Raw genomic sequence first — 18,604 nt, 5'->3', positions numbered from 1 at the left:
AGGACCTTTCCACATTAACCTTTAATAAAGGTCAAATTGACGCCTCAATAATAAAACTCTCAGTGACCTTGAGATGAAAGAGATGCATGCATACAAATTAAAACTGCCTTTATTTGAGCCATTAGACCACAGCTGAATAAATTCTGTGCTGGGGTGTGTGAAGTGGTGTCCTGTGGTGTGTGTCTGCAGATGACTGCTGGTAATGAGTTTGTTTGTGTGAGCAGTAGCAGGGACATGGGAAGTATGAGAGAGCTGGGGGGGCTGCAGCACACCACAATTTCAAGATGGTTTCACTGCAACTGCTTATAAATAATTCTAATATGACAGAGTTTTAAAAGAAATTCAGTGTTTTATGCATGTGGCTCTTTATCTACAGTGCACTGAGCACTATTTAAGTTAACACTGCATTTTGATTAGAGCCAGCAATATCATTGTATGACACTAGACACGACCTTGTAATTGGAGGTGACTTGCTGAAGCTTTGGTGCTGGATTGCACCAAAATCTGCCCTCAAGACAATTTATATATTAAGCCATTTCCTGTTAGGATGTTCAACAATCAGATTTGAATCTTACTGGCTCTTTTTGACCTTTTTAACAATTGGGAAATTATTAGCGCCCCCTCAATAAAAACAGCTTTCAACTGTAAATACTGTTGCCTTTGATATGCTCTTGAATCTTTCTTTGTAAATAAAATATGTATCCTTGCCCTCTCTCTCTCTCTCTCTTTAAAAAAAAAAGAGATATACCATGGTCCACAGGTGCTTGTGTGTGCAGGAGCCCGAAGACAAGGCCAGACTGATGAGGGGGCGAGGGAGCATTAGACCTACTTTCTGAACATCAGAGTAGAAAAGTTACTGCGAATGCCAGCATGAGGAAAATGTATGTCATCTATTTCAAATATATAGCATAGTATCAGTATTTTAACAGAATTAACAGCTGCTTTTCTGAATTGATTTTATTTCATGAATATATTTTCAGTTACTTGCATGTTACTGTGGTCAAAATGGCCAGTAAGTCCAATTTATTAATTTTTCACGAGCTTTCACAAGGTTTGTTTTTGTGCACCTTGCATTAAATATCACTATATGGTGTGTGTTTTTTGATAAAAAATAATTGTGGATATGGAAACAGTATATAAAATCATACTTTTGACTTTTTGTCATTTGTATTGATTAATTAAATTGAATATAAATAACTATAATATAATATAATATATATTGGATAAGCGGTTACAGATAATGGATGGATGGATGGATAAATAACTATAGCACCTAGTTGACAGTCATAGTTTTAAACACTGTTGTCATCACCAAATTCAGCCAGTAGAATATGTGAAGCTCTACAGCTCCTCTGTAGACTAGGTCTTTAGTTATTGCTGCACAATGTGTGTCTGGGAGGCAGTTGTCAGAGCTTTGGTCCCTAGAGAGAGAAAACAGCGAGAAAGGGAGAGATAGAGAAAACACCAAAATAGAGGGAGTGAGTGAGAGAGAGAGAGAGGGAGAGAGAGAGAGAGAGAGTGAGAGAGAGAGAAAAAGGACTGGAAGAAAGAAAAAAAAGAGTGTGGAATAGGGAGAAAAGACTGAGACCTTGAATAAGAGTCAAAAACTAAGCAAGAGACAGAAAGAGAAAATTAGAAGAAGAAAAACTTAAAGAAATGTGAGGTAGAACTGACATGCAGGAAAGAGAAACAGACAAACAGAATGTGAGAGAAAAAGAATGGAGGAAAATGGAGGTCAAAGGGATTCCTGTCTGCCAGTCAATATTGCTCTCAGTAGGGGGCAGAGCAGAGTCAGTGACAGAAATGGAGCAACTCAACTGAGTGTGTTTGATGAAACCTGAAAACCGTCAAACGCTCAGAAGAAGATATTGCTCTGTCAGAACAGCGTTCCAATTGTCATGGTTTCTCCTTCCCCCTGATTCTACCTGCCTTTCCATAGACCATAAGTCATTTGCATTTCGGTATATTAGCTATTTCCATATAAGGTCGAACATATTGATCTTAAATAACTGTGAAGTTACATGCTTTTTTTTTTCCATGGTCAATTTGTCACTTCAGAAGAGGGAACACATCATGCTAACATGCTAACACGTCTCACTGCTGTACCGCTCTAAACCCCAAACTCTTTCCCTCAACTGCAAAATGTACCCCTTTAACATCTTTCAGCTGTGTGTTCTATATTCTGAAGTGTAAACAGGAAATCAATGCAGTTATGACAGAAATGTAGCATTGCAGAGGCTACAGTCCATTGATGCCATTGTAGGAGGGAAAAAAAGTGTCCACAAACTAGAGGTGGGTTGGGATATAGGGTCAGGTGATGCTGGGAGGGCATGGCTTCACATCCCGGCTGAGCCTCCTCTCTCTCCCTCCGCCACCACACCTACACACAGTGACTGACTGCACGGCTAAGGATCTAACGCTAACAGAAAGAGCTAAGAACCTAGAAAACTAGAAAACGAACTGGACCGACCAACTGAACGAACAACACCGAGTCACAGGCCACAAGGACAACATCGACTGTACTCACGACAAGCACACGCCAACCTACTTCACTGCTGATGATGTCGGTGAGGTCTGAGAACACTTAACTATGTTTCAAACATAAAAAATAAAACAGAGTAAAGGGGGTGGGGCACCAAATAAGAGCATTTTTTAAAAAATAGACTTAAAATCATCTTTATACCTATGGCTCTTTGGTTTATCAATCTGTTCTCAACACCAGCTCCCAGCTGAACCCCACAGTTCTTACCAACAGCACCAAACAGACACTAAAGGCTGAATTTAATATACATTTATCAGCTGAAGCATTTTACTGAATTTCTGTGGAGGATTAACAAAGAATGCCAGTGAGGAGCGGCCACAGCTTACTTTCAAAGTCATGCTGCCATCATGTTTTGTCAACTGATATTTCGCTCTTGCAAAGTCATAATTACAGTTTTAAACTGTTAATACAGTTAATAAAATACAAGTAGAGGAGGGGGTGACAAACACGAATTACAGGGGATCCTTGACTTACGACGTTGATCCGTTCCTACGTCGCGTCGTAAACCAATTTTTGGTGTAAGTCAGAACATACGTACATACTGTACGTAAATAACATACTGTAAGCACTTATCCTATCCTAACACCTATCCTCCTCGGTCCCGAGCCGCGTAACCGTGTATTCTTCCGCCGCGCAGCGCACACCACACACGAAGTTCACGTTACAACGTTTACGACGCAAAACCACTTAAGTCGAAACAAGGCTTTATACAGTAAATGGCAGATGTGTCGTAACCACTAAACATCGTAATTCGTGACTGACGTAACCCGAGGACCTCCTGTATTAATTAGAAAATATTTGCCTTATGCAAGACTGGCTTCAGTGAGGCCTTGCTTTATATGTTTATAATTCAGTCCATACTTTAGAAATTTTCTGTGTGAAATTTAGTCCTGAAGAATTGCATTTATTTTTTGTTGTTGCTAGCTAGCAAGCTAGTCTTGTAAAGAAATTCATGTATAACAGCTGGTGTAATTTGCTATCGAAATTATTTATTGATCTGGTTTCTTAATATGTTGTCCTCTTAACATGACAGCTGATTGGCCAAGACATGTTTTAAGTCTAAATCTGGCTTCCATATTTTAGTGCTAATGGTAAGAGGCTAATTGCTACCAAACTGTTCTGTCATGATTATGTCTGGGTATGTTCTTCAGTTCTAATCAACTGAACTTGTACTAATGAATTAAAAGATGGTGTCAGGGACTCCCTTGAGGGAAAAGGGCAAATGGCAAAACCAAGCTGATGAGAGTCTGTTAGAATGTTACTGAAATTGGTTGATAGTCTGTGAGTCTGTGTTCAACTGCATTGGAGCTGGAAACACGGTATGCTAACCCAAATTATTTTGGTGACTTGTTAACGGTTTTTGCCATTGTGAAACCAAATACCCATGGCCTAATTAGTGGCTACTTAACGTTATTTTTGTACTATATATATATATATATATATATATATAATAATCAAAGTACTTGTAATTATAACTTGGGAAATAACCAGTATTTGTGAAGATTTACCTAAAACATGACGTCAGCATTTTTAGCAGTGTTGATATTACATCATATTTGACTTTTTACTGTCGCTGTAAAACGTTCTGTGGTAAAGGTACAGTATTGAGAACAGATAATTCCTCAAACACATTTTTTGAAAAACAGCTGGCAGTTTAAAAAAAAAAACATTAATAAAACTACAAACAAAGAAACAACAACAAAAGATCAGTTCAAAATAAGTATAAAACACAGATCAAAAACAACATGTAAAGATACCTTCTACAGTCAAATACACATGGGCTAGATGGGTGTCATGAGTTTCATTTACATCCGTGGTCACCAGCCAGGGACCCCTCCCTCTTTGAGACCCAGTCGGGGCGTGGGGGATGGGGACTAATGGGGGGTGAAGACTGGGCAGGAGAAGCAGAGACCTTCGCACACAGGCCGCCAATGGTGTCAGAGAGTGTAAACCGAGATTGGAGTGATGGTTGATGACATCACCAAACACTGTGTCTCATAGATGTTCTGGGTGTCGTGTTGCATTGTAGTGATATATAAATCATGTCTGTGTCAGTGATATGATGCTAAACTTCTCTACACCATCGATCTCCAAGTCAATAAATGACGTTAAAAGACTTTCAATGGCGTTATGACACTATTATGTATGCTCTGTCATTATAACCCTTAAAGAACTGCCTTTACCTTCATCAATCCAGTGATTTTTCTAGTAATAAACCATATCTGTTATTGCACTTGATGCTAACAATGCCTGTGCCTGCAAATTAACATAATGAAATGAATGTGCATGAGGCATGGGCAACAACCATGATCAAAACATGCATTTCAATAAACATGAGAATCAATTGATTACTAAGTCAGTTAATCAAACACAAATTTTGTACAATGGTATAATATAAAAATAAAATTCGCTCTGGTTATATTACTATTTTACAATAAGCTGAAAATCAATCATGAGAAGCTCAAGTGTGGTGAGGAAAGCTTGTGTGGATCTTTCCCTGCATATCACTGTGAACGAATAAAGCTATAGTTGTTCCATCGAGCTGTGCCTGATAATAAATGCATATGGCTTGAGTGTGTGTGCTTGCATGTACTTGTGTGTATGCATACAGCATTTTCTGACATCAAATGGCCCAGACGCCCTTGCAAGCCTCCCCCCATGAAGGCTTATGGGTCGTCGGCTTGTGCCTTGGCCCAGCGGTGGGGAGGATATGAAGGTGTTAGGACCCCCATATCAGCCCTCCACCACTCTGGCCTGAGCACTATACATCCACTAATAGTGCAGCCAGTACCCACGGCTTGGCTTCCTAACCAGACCCTGAGGTCCTGGTTGCACGTTAGCTTATATCCACTGTGATGCAAATCTGCTACAAAGGTACCGTCGTACCACTATAGCAGCTGTGCACTCAGTGTTGCGGCCAGTGTGCTTGCCCCAACTCACACAGCACCTAATCGCAGACACAACAGAATGTCAAGCTCTAAATGATGGTATTGTTTTGTAATGCACCTTTTTCCAAGTAATTTTTAATGCTAATGTTTTGTGAAGAAGTACAAATGGCTGATTACTTTTCAAAAAATTAGACCAAACATATCTTAGTAGTTTCTGGTCTCAAAGACTTTTTTACAGCCGTGACATGATGATCATGTTGGATGTTTCAAAGACATTATGGAAATACTTTTTCATATTTGAAATTTCTAAAGAGACCATCTGCATGCCATTTTCTTAAGCAACTCTATATTAAATGTATGTATTCAATAAAAGCGCTTTAGGTTTGGTTAGGGGTCCTGTTCCTCTTAATTGCTGCTCACATTTGCATTTGCAAAATCTACAGCAGTATTAATAAGATGTATTTTCAAAACTGTGGAACAGTGGCAACCAACCACCCAAGCAATTTTAGGGAAAGGAAACTTATACATTCAGCTTAGAATTCAAAGATCTTTGATATAACAATGTTTAAAAAGTGACTTACGGTCACGTTAATTATGATACCATCTGCTGCAATCCAAAGGCAGTGAGATCAAAGTAAGCTTAATCACATTTAGTCCCTAAGATCAAATCTCGACCTGGGATCTTCTTGAAATTTTGTATCTGCTGCGTGTATATCTGCGAGTCAGCGCTGTGTGTTTGTGTTGGGTGTTCATGCCTCCCCCAGGGGGCCCCTGGCTGCGTTGTTTCATATCATTTTCATGTTAAACTTGCGGGTCCCTCCGGAGGTCCCACTGGTTGTGGGCCCCTCCGTCTTCCTGAAGGAGTACTCCACTGTGAAGTTGTTCTTGCGTTGGCCCCTTCCACGGCTCCACACGAACAACAGCAGGAAACAGAAGAGCACTACACCCAGGAAGGTGATGCAGCCCATGGCTGTGGACACCAGGATAGTGGTGAGGTCCAGAGTGAACTTTAGGAAGACACGTGTACTGTTTAGACCCGTGTCGTTGAAGTCTACTGCGTATAATGAGCGATTGGCAAAGAGCGCAGAGTCCAGAGGATGTCCTTTGACTGTCAGCGTGGCAAAGTAGGTGTCATTGCCACCTGCATTGCTTGCAATACAGATGTATGTGCCGCTGTCGGTCACCTGGGCGTAACGGATCTCCAGTGTTCCCCCTGGCAAGACTGTGATCCTGCCGCTGCTTTTCGAAGTGATCCTTCTCCTCTGTGGTGAGATCCAGATGATGGCAGGTGTTGGATCACCATCAGCACGGCACAAGAAAGAGACAGATTGGCCCTCACGTGCCGTCACTTGCTGAAGCTTCCGGTTGCGTATCTTGGGCTTTTGACAGGTGAAGTAATCAAAGAGTGCTGAATCTGTGAAACTGCTCAGCATGTTGCCTTGTACCTCAGGAGGTCCGGCACACACCGGCATCTTGCCATCAAAGTTCAAGGTACGTCTGCGTTGCAGGATCCATAGAAGCCGGCAATCACAAGACAGAGGGTTCCCGTCAACTCGAAGAGTCTCAAGGCTGTTGACAGAATGAAATGAGCGCTCCTCCAAGGTGATCAGCTCATTGTTGGACAGGTTGAGCACCCGGATCTGCCTCAGACCACCCAAAGCATGGGGTTCCACCGTCTGCAGGTTAGTGCTGACCATGTGTAGCTCTTTCAGCCTTATCAGATCTTTGAATGCCCATGGCTCCAGCACAGATATAGGATTGTAAGACAGGTTAAGAGATGTCAGGTAAGCAAGGTTGCGGAAGGAAGCAGAAGGAACAGCGGTGATGTTGGTGTATGTGATGGACAACCAAGACAAATTAAGGCCTTGGAAGCTAAGGGGGGAGATGTACTCTAGGTATGGCCAGTTGTCGATCTCTAGTCCCCTGAGAGCTGACAGCTTACGGAAATTTTGGTCCTCAAGGGCGGAGATGCTCAGATGTCGTAGTCGAAGCGTGACCAGGTTGCGCAGGTAGGAAAGTGTTTGGCCAGAGATGGAAGTCAGGTTGCATCTTTCTATCGTCAGGTCTTCCAGGCCTAGCAACCCTGAGAAAGCCTTATGGGAGATGTAGACCAAGTCATTGTCACCAACCTGTGGGACATACATGATGAAACATAGACGTTAATGTAGTATTTTCTAGACCCATTTTAATGAGGATCTTCTCCCTGTGATATGCTAATTCCACCCATAATCTATTAGTCTACCATTCTTACCTCCAGATGTTTGAGGCTGCGCAGGTCCTGAAAGGTGTAGTCCAACAGGATGACAATCTTATTCTCACTAAGGTCCAGGGTGGTGAGGTTTGACAAGCGAGCAAAGGCGCCCATGGGCACCAGCTTCAGCTGGTTTCCACGGAGACGCAATGTGTGGAGGGCCTGCAGACTGGCAAAGGCATTGGGCTCCAGCGTTGAGATGAGGTTCTCACTTAGGTCCAATTCTTCCAGCCGGGGGTACGGGACCAGGTCTCCTGGGGCCACCCAGTGCAGCCGGTTCCGACTGAGGTCCAGCAGCCGCGTCTCCGTGGGGATGCCCTCGGGCACGCCGGACAGCCGCTTGCGCTGGCAGGACACGGAGCGCAGCTGAGCTGCACATTCACAGCGTGGAGGGCAGCTCTGGCACACCGCGCTAAGGGCCAGCAGTGCCAGGCTAATGCCCAGCCAGCCAAGGCCCTGTGCGGTAGCCATGAGCACCCCGCCACCTCACTCAGGAGGGATCAGTCTACCGCACACCTGCAGAGAGGATAGTGAAGGAGAGGATGGATGGAAAACAAGAGACATGGAGTAGACCAGCATGCGGTTGGGGATCATGGAGGGGGAGAAAGACGGAGAGAGGGGGAAGTATGTAATTAGAACAGCTGTGCACTCTACATGTTCACCCCTTGAATAACTGCATGATGTGTAGATTAACACACGTTGTGGCAAGAGGTACTGAAACAAGGGATTTGTATCGTCTGTTGCACTTTGTGCCTGGACCTTGGCCGGGGAAACTGTTGAAAGGATGTCTGGGGTTGCGTGAATGAACTAATGTTGCTGTTTGCATGCACTTATGACTCACCTCACTGCACATACTGAACTCATCAAACCTATGGAATAATGCGAGCAGACAAGAGGATGTTCCCGGAAACCGTTTCTGAAACGCCTTCAGGAAGTCTGTGTGCAAGTGTGCATTCGCGCCTGCCTGCACAGACCGAGTGTGTCATTTCACGTTGAATAAATTAAAGCCGGTAGATTGTGTGCGACCTTCTGATTACATAAAAGGAGGAGATCTTTGTCGTGCCAGCAGAACAGCAGATGACATTAAATTCGAAAAGAGATGGGAGCTGAAAGAGCCATTGTCCTACGCTAATACACTGTTTATATTCCTCACATCTCACACTGAAGTGATGTAGTGTGGCTAAGCGGATGGAACAGGCCTATTGATGAATTACACATAGCCTCTTAACTTCTTACGTAACGTTAATTCCAGGTACAAAAAGCACCACAAAAATTCGCCTCAGCATCCTCACTGTGTCTAATAACACTGAAATCCATCTGCTCTGAGCTTATTGCGCCATCATGCTGATACTATCACAGGTGGATATTTATAAGGTAAAAGGAATAAGACATTCTGGATCATCATCAGCAAGAATTTCCATGAAATTCATCCACTCCGGAAGTACAGAGATCTATTAAACGCCTGAATCACGGGCCCTAATCTGAAATGAAATGAGCAGCAGGAAGCTAAATGGCTACAGCAACATTGACGCACTTTATTCTGTGTAGAAAGTCAGTAAGAGTTAAGACAGAAGTCCTTTGCTGAAACTCGCAAAAAAGTGTTATTAGCCTCAGGCTCCCTCGGCAGTCCTACATGGCTGGACAAATCAAATACAACCAGTGTGAATCCCTCTCCGCCATGAATCACTACGCTACAGCAAGCAACGAGCGCTGCAATGCCTCAGCACTAGAGCCATTCACCAAGCTGGTTATTAAAACATACTTTAGCATTCTGCCCAAACAGCAGCAGTACCGCTGTGACTCAAGGTTGAGACCCAGCTGTGCCGTATGCTGCTCATGACCTGGAGGGCTTGGATTGAAAAATTAGCAGCATGTGCAAGACTGTGCCCAATCACCAGGCTTAAATCAACTCCACCAGAGTTTGTATTACCTTGCTGTGCACAACAGTGAGAAAAGGATTGCAAAATATATGGGTTCCTGCATTAATACATTGATTTTTACTACATTTTACAAAATAAAAAATGATCCAAAAAGCTTTCCTTTGAGTGGTTTCGCTAGAGTTATTTAAAGGGGACACATTTTTTTAGTGCATGTGCACATTAACTAGATATCTGAAGCCTACCAATGCACCATGAAGCAAGAGCACCCGGGTATTATTCATTCATTCATTATCTGTAAGCGCTTATCCAGTTCAGGGTCACGTGAGTCCAGAGCCTACCTGGAATGATGGGGCGCAAAGCGGGAATACACCCTGGAGGTGGCGCCAATCCTTCACAGGGCAACACACCTACGGACTCTTTTGAGTCGCCAATCCACCTACCAACGTGTGTTTTTGGACTGTGGGAGGAAACTGGAGCACCCGGTGGAAACCCACGCAGACACAGGGAGAACACACCACACTCCTCACAGACAGTCACTCAGAGCAGGACTCGAACCCACAACCTCCAGGTCCCTGGAGCTGTGTGACTGCGACACCTACCTGCTGCACCACCGTGCCACCCCTGGGTATTATTATTATTTTTATTTTTTTTTTTTAAGGGTTGCCTAAATCAGAAAACATGGCCTAAAATAAGTTCTGATTTTGTGCTGCGTCTTACGTGTAGCGCAGGGACTTAAGGACTGTCCCGCCTCCTCGACTCATGTTTATGTAAGAGCACAAATACATATTAAATGGAGCAAAACCAACAAAAGAAAACAAGAACAGCGAACAGCTCCGGGGACCTGGGACCTTTGAGCCCTGACTCTATGTGTTTAGTGTGTTCTCCCCGTGTCTGTGTGGGTTTCCTCCCTGTGCTCCAGCTTCCTCCCCCATTCCAAAAACTCACAATAGTAGTTGAATTGGCTACTCAACAGTGTCTTTAGGTGTGAATGTATGAGTGTGTGGTGCCCTGTGATGGACTGGCGTCCCATCCATGGTGTGATGGGCCTTGCGCCCAGTGATTCTGTGGTGGCTCCAGACCCACCACAACCCTGAACAATGAATGAATGAAATGGCTTAAACATGGACACATTATTTTGTCATAGGGTCCAAAGCACTACTTTAACACAGCACCCAATTTTCTTTGAATGCTAATGGCACTAATGAGAGATCATGTAAGTGAACACATTTAGGAACTTACACCATGAGGGTTTATTAGTTTATGAGTCTTACTCCAACTGTCCCCTTTCCAAGACTTCTCATACCTTCATGAAATTTGTAAGACTTAAGTTATAAACATTGATCTTACTGAAAAGGCTGAAGCTTGCATTGGGGTTTGACAAAAAGTGAATTAATAGAAAAATTTAAAATACATAAAAAGCTGTTTAAAAACTTAGAATCCTTGTTTTTTTTTTAAAGCCAATTTAGCAGTCCGTGTCCAGTCATGGAATCAATCCATTCACCTACAGATGTCAGTGCCATTGAAAATGCATCATCCCCAACATACATTTGCAAATAGTTTTCAGCCTAATGCGGGGATCTTATAAAATCTTGATCAAGGATTTTGCAACATCCAGACAGTGAAGCAAATTAATTGGGAACATGGGAGGATTTTTTTTAAACAAGGGGATAATACATTCACGGACTAGGGGTGTGTATCAGAGCCCATCTAATCTGATTATTTGGATCTGAGTGGAGTGAGAGCTAATGAATGATATAGCTGCTGTTTGTGGGTTTTGGCACACACTTAAAGGTTGAGTCAGCAGGCACAGTTCCATCACACTCACAGACTCATGTGGGGATTCCAGCCAAGTCAGAATGCTCCCTGTAATTGCCAAATCCAGCACTTACTTTGGTCCTCACTGGGTCTCACGGGGTCATGTCAGTACATTAAACTCTCAGTAAGTTCATTTTTAAGGGGAAGGGAAAAAGCTGTCCAATTTTGTCCTCAGGAGACGACATGTGACTGGGTAGTTTATGCAGCACCATGCAATATGAAATATTGATCTTATATTTTTGCACACATGAATATCTCCAACATGAACGTGTATTGTTAACAATATGTTTTAGGCCACACTTTTGTTTTTAAACAATGTGAGCCACTTTCTGCAGGTCAGCTGGCGTAATTAGCATGTTCACTTTTTTAAATCGGCCGATAGAGGAGTCACCGCATGTGCATATTCATGTGTAATGCCACATCACGCTGTTAACAGAACAGTAAACAAAACGACAGACATGGTGTTCACTTGGACCACTTCAGAAAGGGTTAAAGGCACCATGTAGCACATTCATAACAGTTCTGTATGTGTTCAGATTAGATTAAATTCTACTTTATCATCCTTGAGCAGTAGAAAGCCAACAAACTACAGTTAGCATCCAACCTGAATTTAAAAATATGACGAGAGGTATTGTGTGTAAATAAGATTTTAGAGCCAATATGTTTATAGTTTCTGTTTCTGCCGGAGATTCTCCAGAATGAAGCATTTGCAATATAACATTTACTTATGCAGACATTGTGAAAAACGAGTGGAATTCCCCTTGAAAACACACTTTAGCATTCAGCCAAAGCAGAAGCAGAACTGTTTCCACTGCAGAAGTGAGGTGTGCTGCTGAGACTCAGGTCTGATACCCTGCTGTGCTATAGGCTGCCCACAGTTGGTGGTTCCTGTTTGGAAAAATTCATGTGCTAGACTGTACCCTGTCAATAGACTTAAACCAGCTCCTCCACAGTTTGTATTACTTCACTCTTTTCAGTCTGGGAATCCTTCTGAACATATCTTCAGAAAGAATGTGTCCAAAAGGGATGGCCCTTACGTTTCTACATGTGGCCAATTGAGCATAGCGTTCTCCCATTGACCCACTACATGTATCTGGCAGTGTGCAGTTTGTCAACCCTATTCATCATTGGATCATTGGTTGCTATCTGACATTGGATGGCCATTGACTAAATAGTACATGTATTTTGTGTGTATATATATACACACACTGTGCCGTGGTGCAGCAGGTAGTGTCGCAGTCACACAGCTCCAGGGACCTGGAGGTTGTGGGTTCTAGTCCTGCTCTGGGTGACTGTCTGTGAGGAGTTGGTGTGTTCTCCCCGTGTTCGCGTGGGTTTCCTCCGTGTACTCCGGTTTCCTCCCACAGTCCAAAAACACACGTTGGTAGGTAGATTGGTGACTCAAAAGGGCCCGTAGGTGTGAGTGTGTGAATGAATGTGTGTGTGTGTTGACCTGTGAAGGACTGGCGCAGTAATAGTGGCTGTCAGTCTGCTGACCACGTGACTGATATATCGTCAAGCCCCACAGTCAGAGCTCTGCGCATTCTCGAGGCGGAGCCTCCTTCCAGGACGAATCACATCACAGCCACTGCTTGAAGACGCTTGTGATAGTTAATTGTGAAATAACGCTGTGGCACAGGAGCCATCCAGAGATGAAGCAGTAGCTTTAACTCACTGATGGAGGCCCTGACTGCAGTGAATACCACACATGCCGCCATGTCTAGACAGCCATTATTCAAATTTCATTATTCAACATCCCTCCCTCCTCCATTCTTCTATTCTTCATCCCTTCAGTCTAATTCTGGAGAGAGAGAGAGAGAGAGAGAGAGAGAGAGAGAGAAAGCACTCTTTTTCCACTTTGTCACTGATACAGAAGACAGTTATAGGCACATATTGATTTTCCTCTCGGTCAGTTTGGGTCATAAAACACACAGACACTGTAGAAAACATATCTCTCTGACTGACCGCATCCCGTAATACACATTGTAGGCAAACTGAACGAGAAATCTGAGAAGCACACACGTCTAGGCACTTGCTCATGCATTCACACACACACACACACACACACACACACACACACACACACACATACACACAAACACTTATTTTGTTACCATATCATTCATTCATCTTCTGTAGCTGCTTCCTCCTGTTCAGGGTTGCAGTCAGCCTGGAGCCCACCTGGAACCACTGAGTGCAAGGCAGGAACACACACTCACACCTGTGGAAAGTTCACAGACAGTATCCTGTATCGCTTCAAAATGAAACGTGCCTTTTGGTGTCCAAATATGGGACAATTCTGTATTGTACGGTTGGGGTGGGTGTGTAACGATGCCCCTGGTTTGTTGTTTGTGGAAGTAAACAGACACAGACTGCCCTCCGCACGCTGGACTGGGGTTCAGTTTCTTGCCTGGGCCACCACAGTGCACTTTACTGCATTAGCCTACATCTGTAACGTGATTCAGGGGCGGCACGGTGGCGCAGCAGGTAGTGTCGCAGTCACACAGCTCCAGGGGCCTGGAGGTGGTGGGTTTGATTCCCGCTGCGGGTGACTGTCTGTGAGGAGTGTGGTGTGTTCTCCCTGTGTCTGCGTGGTTTTCCTCCGGGTGACTGTCTGTGAGGAGTGTGGTGTGTTCTCCCTGTGTCTGCGTGGGTTTCCTCTGGGTGACTGTCTGTGAGGAGTGTGGTGTGTTCTCTCTTTGTCTGTGTGGGTTTCCTCCGGGTGACTGTCTGTGAGGAGTGTGGTGTGTTCTCCCTGTGTCTGTGTGGGTTTCCTCCGGGTGCTCCGGTTTCCTCCCACAGATGTTGGTAGGTGGATTGGCGACTCAAAAGTGTCCGTAGGTGTGAGTGTGTGAGTGAATGTGTGTGTGTCTGTGTTGCCCTGTGAAGGACTGGCGCCCCCTCCAGGGTGTATTCCCGCCTTGCGCCCAATGATTCCAGGTAGGCTCTGGACCCACCGCAACCCTGAACTGGATAAGGGTTACAGATAATGAATGAATGAATGTAACATGATTCATTTTATGGGAAACAGCATCTGCCAATATACTGTCTGCTCCAGGACAGGGGTCTGTGGATAATAAGGGGGATAAATAGGTTACTGAAGAGCAGAATGAGTACAGTTAGAAAATCTGTGCACGCCAACGGTGCCTCTCTGCTGTGTGAAAGACTCCTGAAATGAGGTTAGATTTGTCATTGTGAGCCCAGTGAGTCAGATTTCACCCCCAAAATAATTCTGCTGTGCACTGAAGTCTGAGGAGAGGCTCTGCAAACACACACGCACACACACACACTCACACACACACAGAGGGACTGGGATTGTCTCAGTTTGGGGGGTTAGGGAGGGAGAATTTGCTGAAGCTACTTTGAAATTTGTTCTCATCCTAAAAATAGTGCCATACACTACCACTCACCCCCCTACACACACACACACACAAATATACACACACAGGCCCGATGGTGCTCTGGCTTTATGAGTACAATCTGACAGCCCTTTTAAATATGTGTGTGGATGCACGTGTAAAAGTTGGAAAATGCATAGAATGTACAAGGGAATAGTCAATGAAAACCAGTGCAAAACTAGAAACATTACCAAAGCATCAGCTCCCATCTTAGAAAAACAGGACGAAAAGGACCTCTGCTCTCGTTCTCGCTTCTTAAACTCTTAAAAAATGCTTTACACATTAGATTAGATTAGATTAGATTAGATTCAACTTTATTGTCATTGTGTAGAGTACAAGTACAGGGCCAATGAAATGTAGTTAGCGTCTAACCAGAAGTGCAATATATAACATTATTTACGTAATTTGCATAAAGTGCAGTTGTGATTATTTACATAAAGTGCAGTTGTGATATAACATGTGATATAACATGTCCATGATTTGGGTGGGTGACGTCCTTGACGATGTTTCTTGCCCTGCCCAGGCAGTGTTTGTGGTAGATGTCCTCGATGGTAGGTAATTCGGTGCCTATGATGCGCTGTGCTGATTTTACCACACGCTGGAGAACTTTGGGGTCTGCACCACAGAAACTGCCGTACCATACAGAGATGCAGTTGGTAAGTATGCTCTCGATGGTGCAGCGGTAAAAGTTCACCAGTATCCTGGGAGACAAGTGAGCTTTCTTCAGACTCCGAAGAAAATAGAGGCGCTGCTGCGGCTTTTTGATGAGGACGGACGGAGGAGTTCAAGGACCAGGTGAGATCACTGGAAATGTGGAGACCAAGGAACTTGAAACTGGACACCTGATCCACTGCAGTTCCATTTATGTAAATGGGGGTGTGAGCTTGGTTCCTAGTCCGTCTGAAGTCCATGATGATCTCCTTTGTTTTGAGCGTGTTTAGTGCCAGGTTATTGTTGTGGCACCATAAAGACAGATGCTGTACTTCATCCCGGGAGGCTGTTTCATTATTGTCTGTAATCAAGCCTATTACCGTGGTGTCATCTGCGAATTTGACTATGGTGTTTGAACAGAATCATGCTCAAAACACAGCCTTGTGGAACGCCAGTGTTCAAGGTGATGGTTGATGAATGAAAGTTGCCTAATTTAACAGATTGGGGTCTGTTAGACAGGAAGTCTAAAATCCAGTGGCAGAGAGATGTGCTGATGCCCAGATTGTTGCTACATTGCTATGATTGTATCCAGGAGTCTAAGAATGAAAGAAATATTGCATCCCGACAGTGGAAATTGAGCTGTAAATATCTAATTTAAATGAACTATAATATATTTACATATATAAACTAATTAATTGTAATCCAATAGATGGCATGGCAAAAAACGACAAAAAAAATCCTAGTAAAGTATGAGCAGATGTCGACTAATAATGCCATAAAATGACATACAGCGCATGCTTTGATGCCTTTCCTCATCAGGGTAAAGATGAGCCTCATTTGAAAGCCCCTGCTGTTCTTCTCACAAATATTTTCCAGAATAAAATTAAATAAAAAGAGAATCAGGACTTGTGGTGTTGCTCAAAAATACCCCAAAACACAAACGCGAGTAGGAATTTAACAGCCCATGAGCTCTTTGTATTTATTGCAAGCTGATTTAACACCTTTCATTATGAGTGTAATGATGTTTCGTAAGGATGCTTCCCTGGTCCAACACCATTAAGACTATCCTTGATTTACATTGATTTACATGTGTGGAGGAACTCATTTCCATCTTTATGCTGGAAGGAACAAAAATTATGCTAGACATGCTGCAAGCCCTCACACACCATAAAAACACATCTCAAGAAGCTCCACTATGGAAGTTTCTGTGTTATGTTAATCCCAAGGTTATAGACTAGTCATGGATAGTCATTAAAGTGGCCAACCTCTAACACTTTCTAAATGCAAAACTCCACATGGAATTGGTTTGTAATCACATTCACAGTCATACGTACTTAATCATGATTAGGAACCACAACACAAGGGGGTGCTATATAATCATTCATTCAGTCATGTATAGTCTGTAGCTGTTATTTGAGTTCAGGGTCACTTTGGGTCCGGAGCTTACACGGAATGCCTGGGCAACACACAATGGACAAGGGGACAGTCCATCACAGGGCACCACACACTCACCCTTTCACTCACACAGTCACACCTAGGAACACATTCGAGAAGCCAATGTCTGTTTTTGGACTGTGGGACAAAACTGGAGCACCTGGAGGAAACCTACGTGGACACAGGGACAACACACCAAACTCCTCACAGACAGTATGCCAGAGAGGGACTCGAATCCACAACAGCAGGACCCTGGAGCTGTGTGATTAACAGCACAAGTTTTTGGTGATTTTGCTAAATAATTATTAGTTATCACCAGTTCTTCACAACAGTGAGTCTCCCGCAGGGGACTGAAGATAAGATTGCCTTAAGATAGGGTCAACACTGACCACTCAGTAGCCCAGTAATCGATTTACTCTTTTAATATTTAAGTAGGGTGACCAGACGTCCTCTTTTACCCGGACATGTCCTCTTTTTTACACTTAAAAAAATGTCCGGCCGGAATTTCACAAACGTCCGGGATTTTGTTTTTCTAGCGCTTACATAGAACTTCGAGAAGTTTCGTTCACAAACTAGTCCCGCCCTCCACTACTCCGATTGGTTCGCTTGAGTGAGAAGGGGGCGTGGTGAAGTGCCCTAAAATCTTCTGATTGGACGGTCTGACTGTAGAGCTACCGTTATTGGTCGATAACCTTCTCTGTAAACATTTAATTGGTCAGTCTGCACGTCAGTAGCCCTTGTTTACGTCAGGCAAAGCTCGTGTACCCACCCTCATCTTGAGCAGCTATGCCTAAACATAATTTTAAGTTCTCCTATTAATTAAAAAATAAATTCCCATCTGTAGCAATTCCCAAAATGATTAAATATATGAAAGTAATAAATTAATGTTTTTATGCTGCTAAAAATGCTATTAAATATTGTAAAATGGAAAAATACAAGGAATATATTAACTACATTTATCTCCTTAAATCTGGGCAACCCCAGCAAATACTTTAATGGAGATGTACTATTGCCCCTTTCACACAGAATTTCTAGAGAAACTCCGAAATATTCGGGTCCCGAGATGTCCCGGAACGGTCGTTATGACATGCAGCTCACAGCGGGAGATTTTCTGCCTCAGGCGCGCTCTTGCAGCGGGAGATGAATCACGTGATTTAGGCGTGACGTACAGCGCTTGTACAGCGCGTGCGGGAGAAACTCCGGAACGTACAGCGCTGACTCAGACTTTACCCGGAACATTTACAAGGGCTCAGGAGAATTTAGTCCGTGTAGGACAGAGCAGAGAGAGAGAGAAACCTAGCATACCGGACCGAGACAGCTTGTTTATTTACTCATTTACAGATACCAGGGCTTTATAAACACATTATATCGGCGTTGAGCACACAAACAGACAAATCTAATTATTTTTTTTCCTTACAAAACGTGAACATTGCCTTTAACTTGGAGTCTACTTATTCACACACTATGAAATAAGTCACCACCTAGTTATCATTTTCCATCCATCCATTATCTGTACCGCTTATCCAATTTAGGGTCGCGGGGGGTCCAGAGCCTACCTGGAATCATTGGGCGCAAGGCGGGAATACACCCTGGAGGGGACGCCAGTCCTTCACAGGGCAACACAGACACACACACATTCACTCACACACTCATACCTACGGACACTTTCGAGTCGCCAATCCACCTGCAACGTGTGTTTTTGGACTGTGGGAGGAAACCGGAGCACCCGGAGGAAACCCACGCTG

The 18,604-nt window shown here is 43.6% G+C and overlaps 1 protein-coding gene across 1 annotated transcript in view; it reads right to left on the bottom strand.

Moving 5' to 3' along the window:
• Positions 1 to 1,620: 1,620 nt before the first annotated feature.
• Positions 1,621 to 18,604, bottom strand: part of LOC136679178 (leucine-rich repeat and immunoglobulin-like domain-containing nogo receptor-interacting protein 3) — a 52,853-nt gene continuing 35,869 nt past the window's right edge. Inside the window, exons 2-3 of the mRNA XM_066657550.1 lie at positions 7,682 to 8,197; positions 1,621 to 7,559 (exon numbers count right to left, since the gene is read on the bottom strand). Of these exons, the coding sequence (XP_066513647.1) occupies positions 6,216 to 7,559; positions 7,682 to 8,152 (1,815 nt within the window). The 5' untranslated portion in view covers positions 8,153 to 8,197 and the 3' untranslated portion in view covers positions 1,621 to 6,215. The remainder of the gene's footprint in view (positions 7,560 to 7,681; positions 8,198 to 18,604) is intronic.

The sequence above is a fragment of the Hoplias malabaricus genome, chromosome Y, assembly GCF_029633855.1.
Source record: "Hoplias malabaricus isolate fHopMal1 chromosome Y, fHopMal1.hap1, whole genome shotgun sequence".
NCBI classification, from domain to species: Eukaryota; Metazoa; Chordata; class Actinopteri; order Characiformes; family Erythrinidae; genus Hoplias; species Hoplias malabaricus.
The sequence above is the reverse complement of the archived record's forward strand: the minus strand, read 5'-3'. Positions and strand labels throughout refer to the sequence as shown.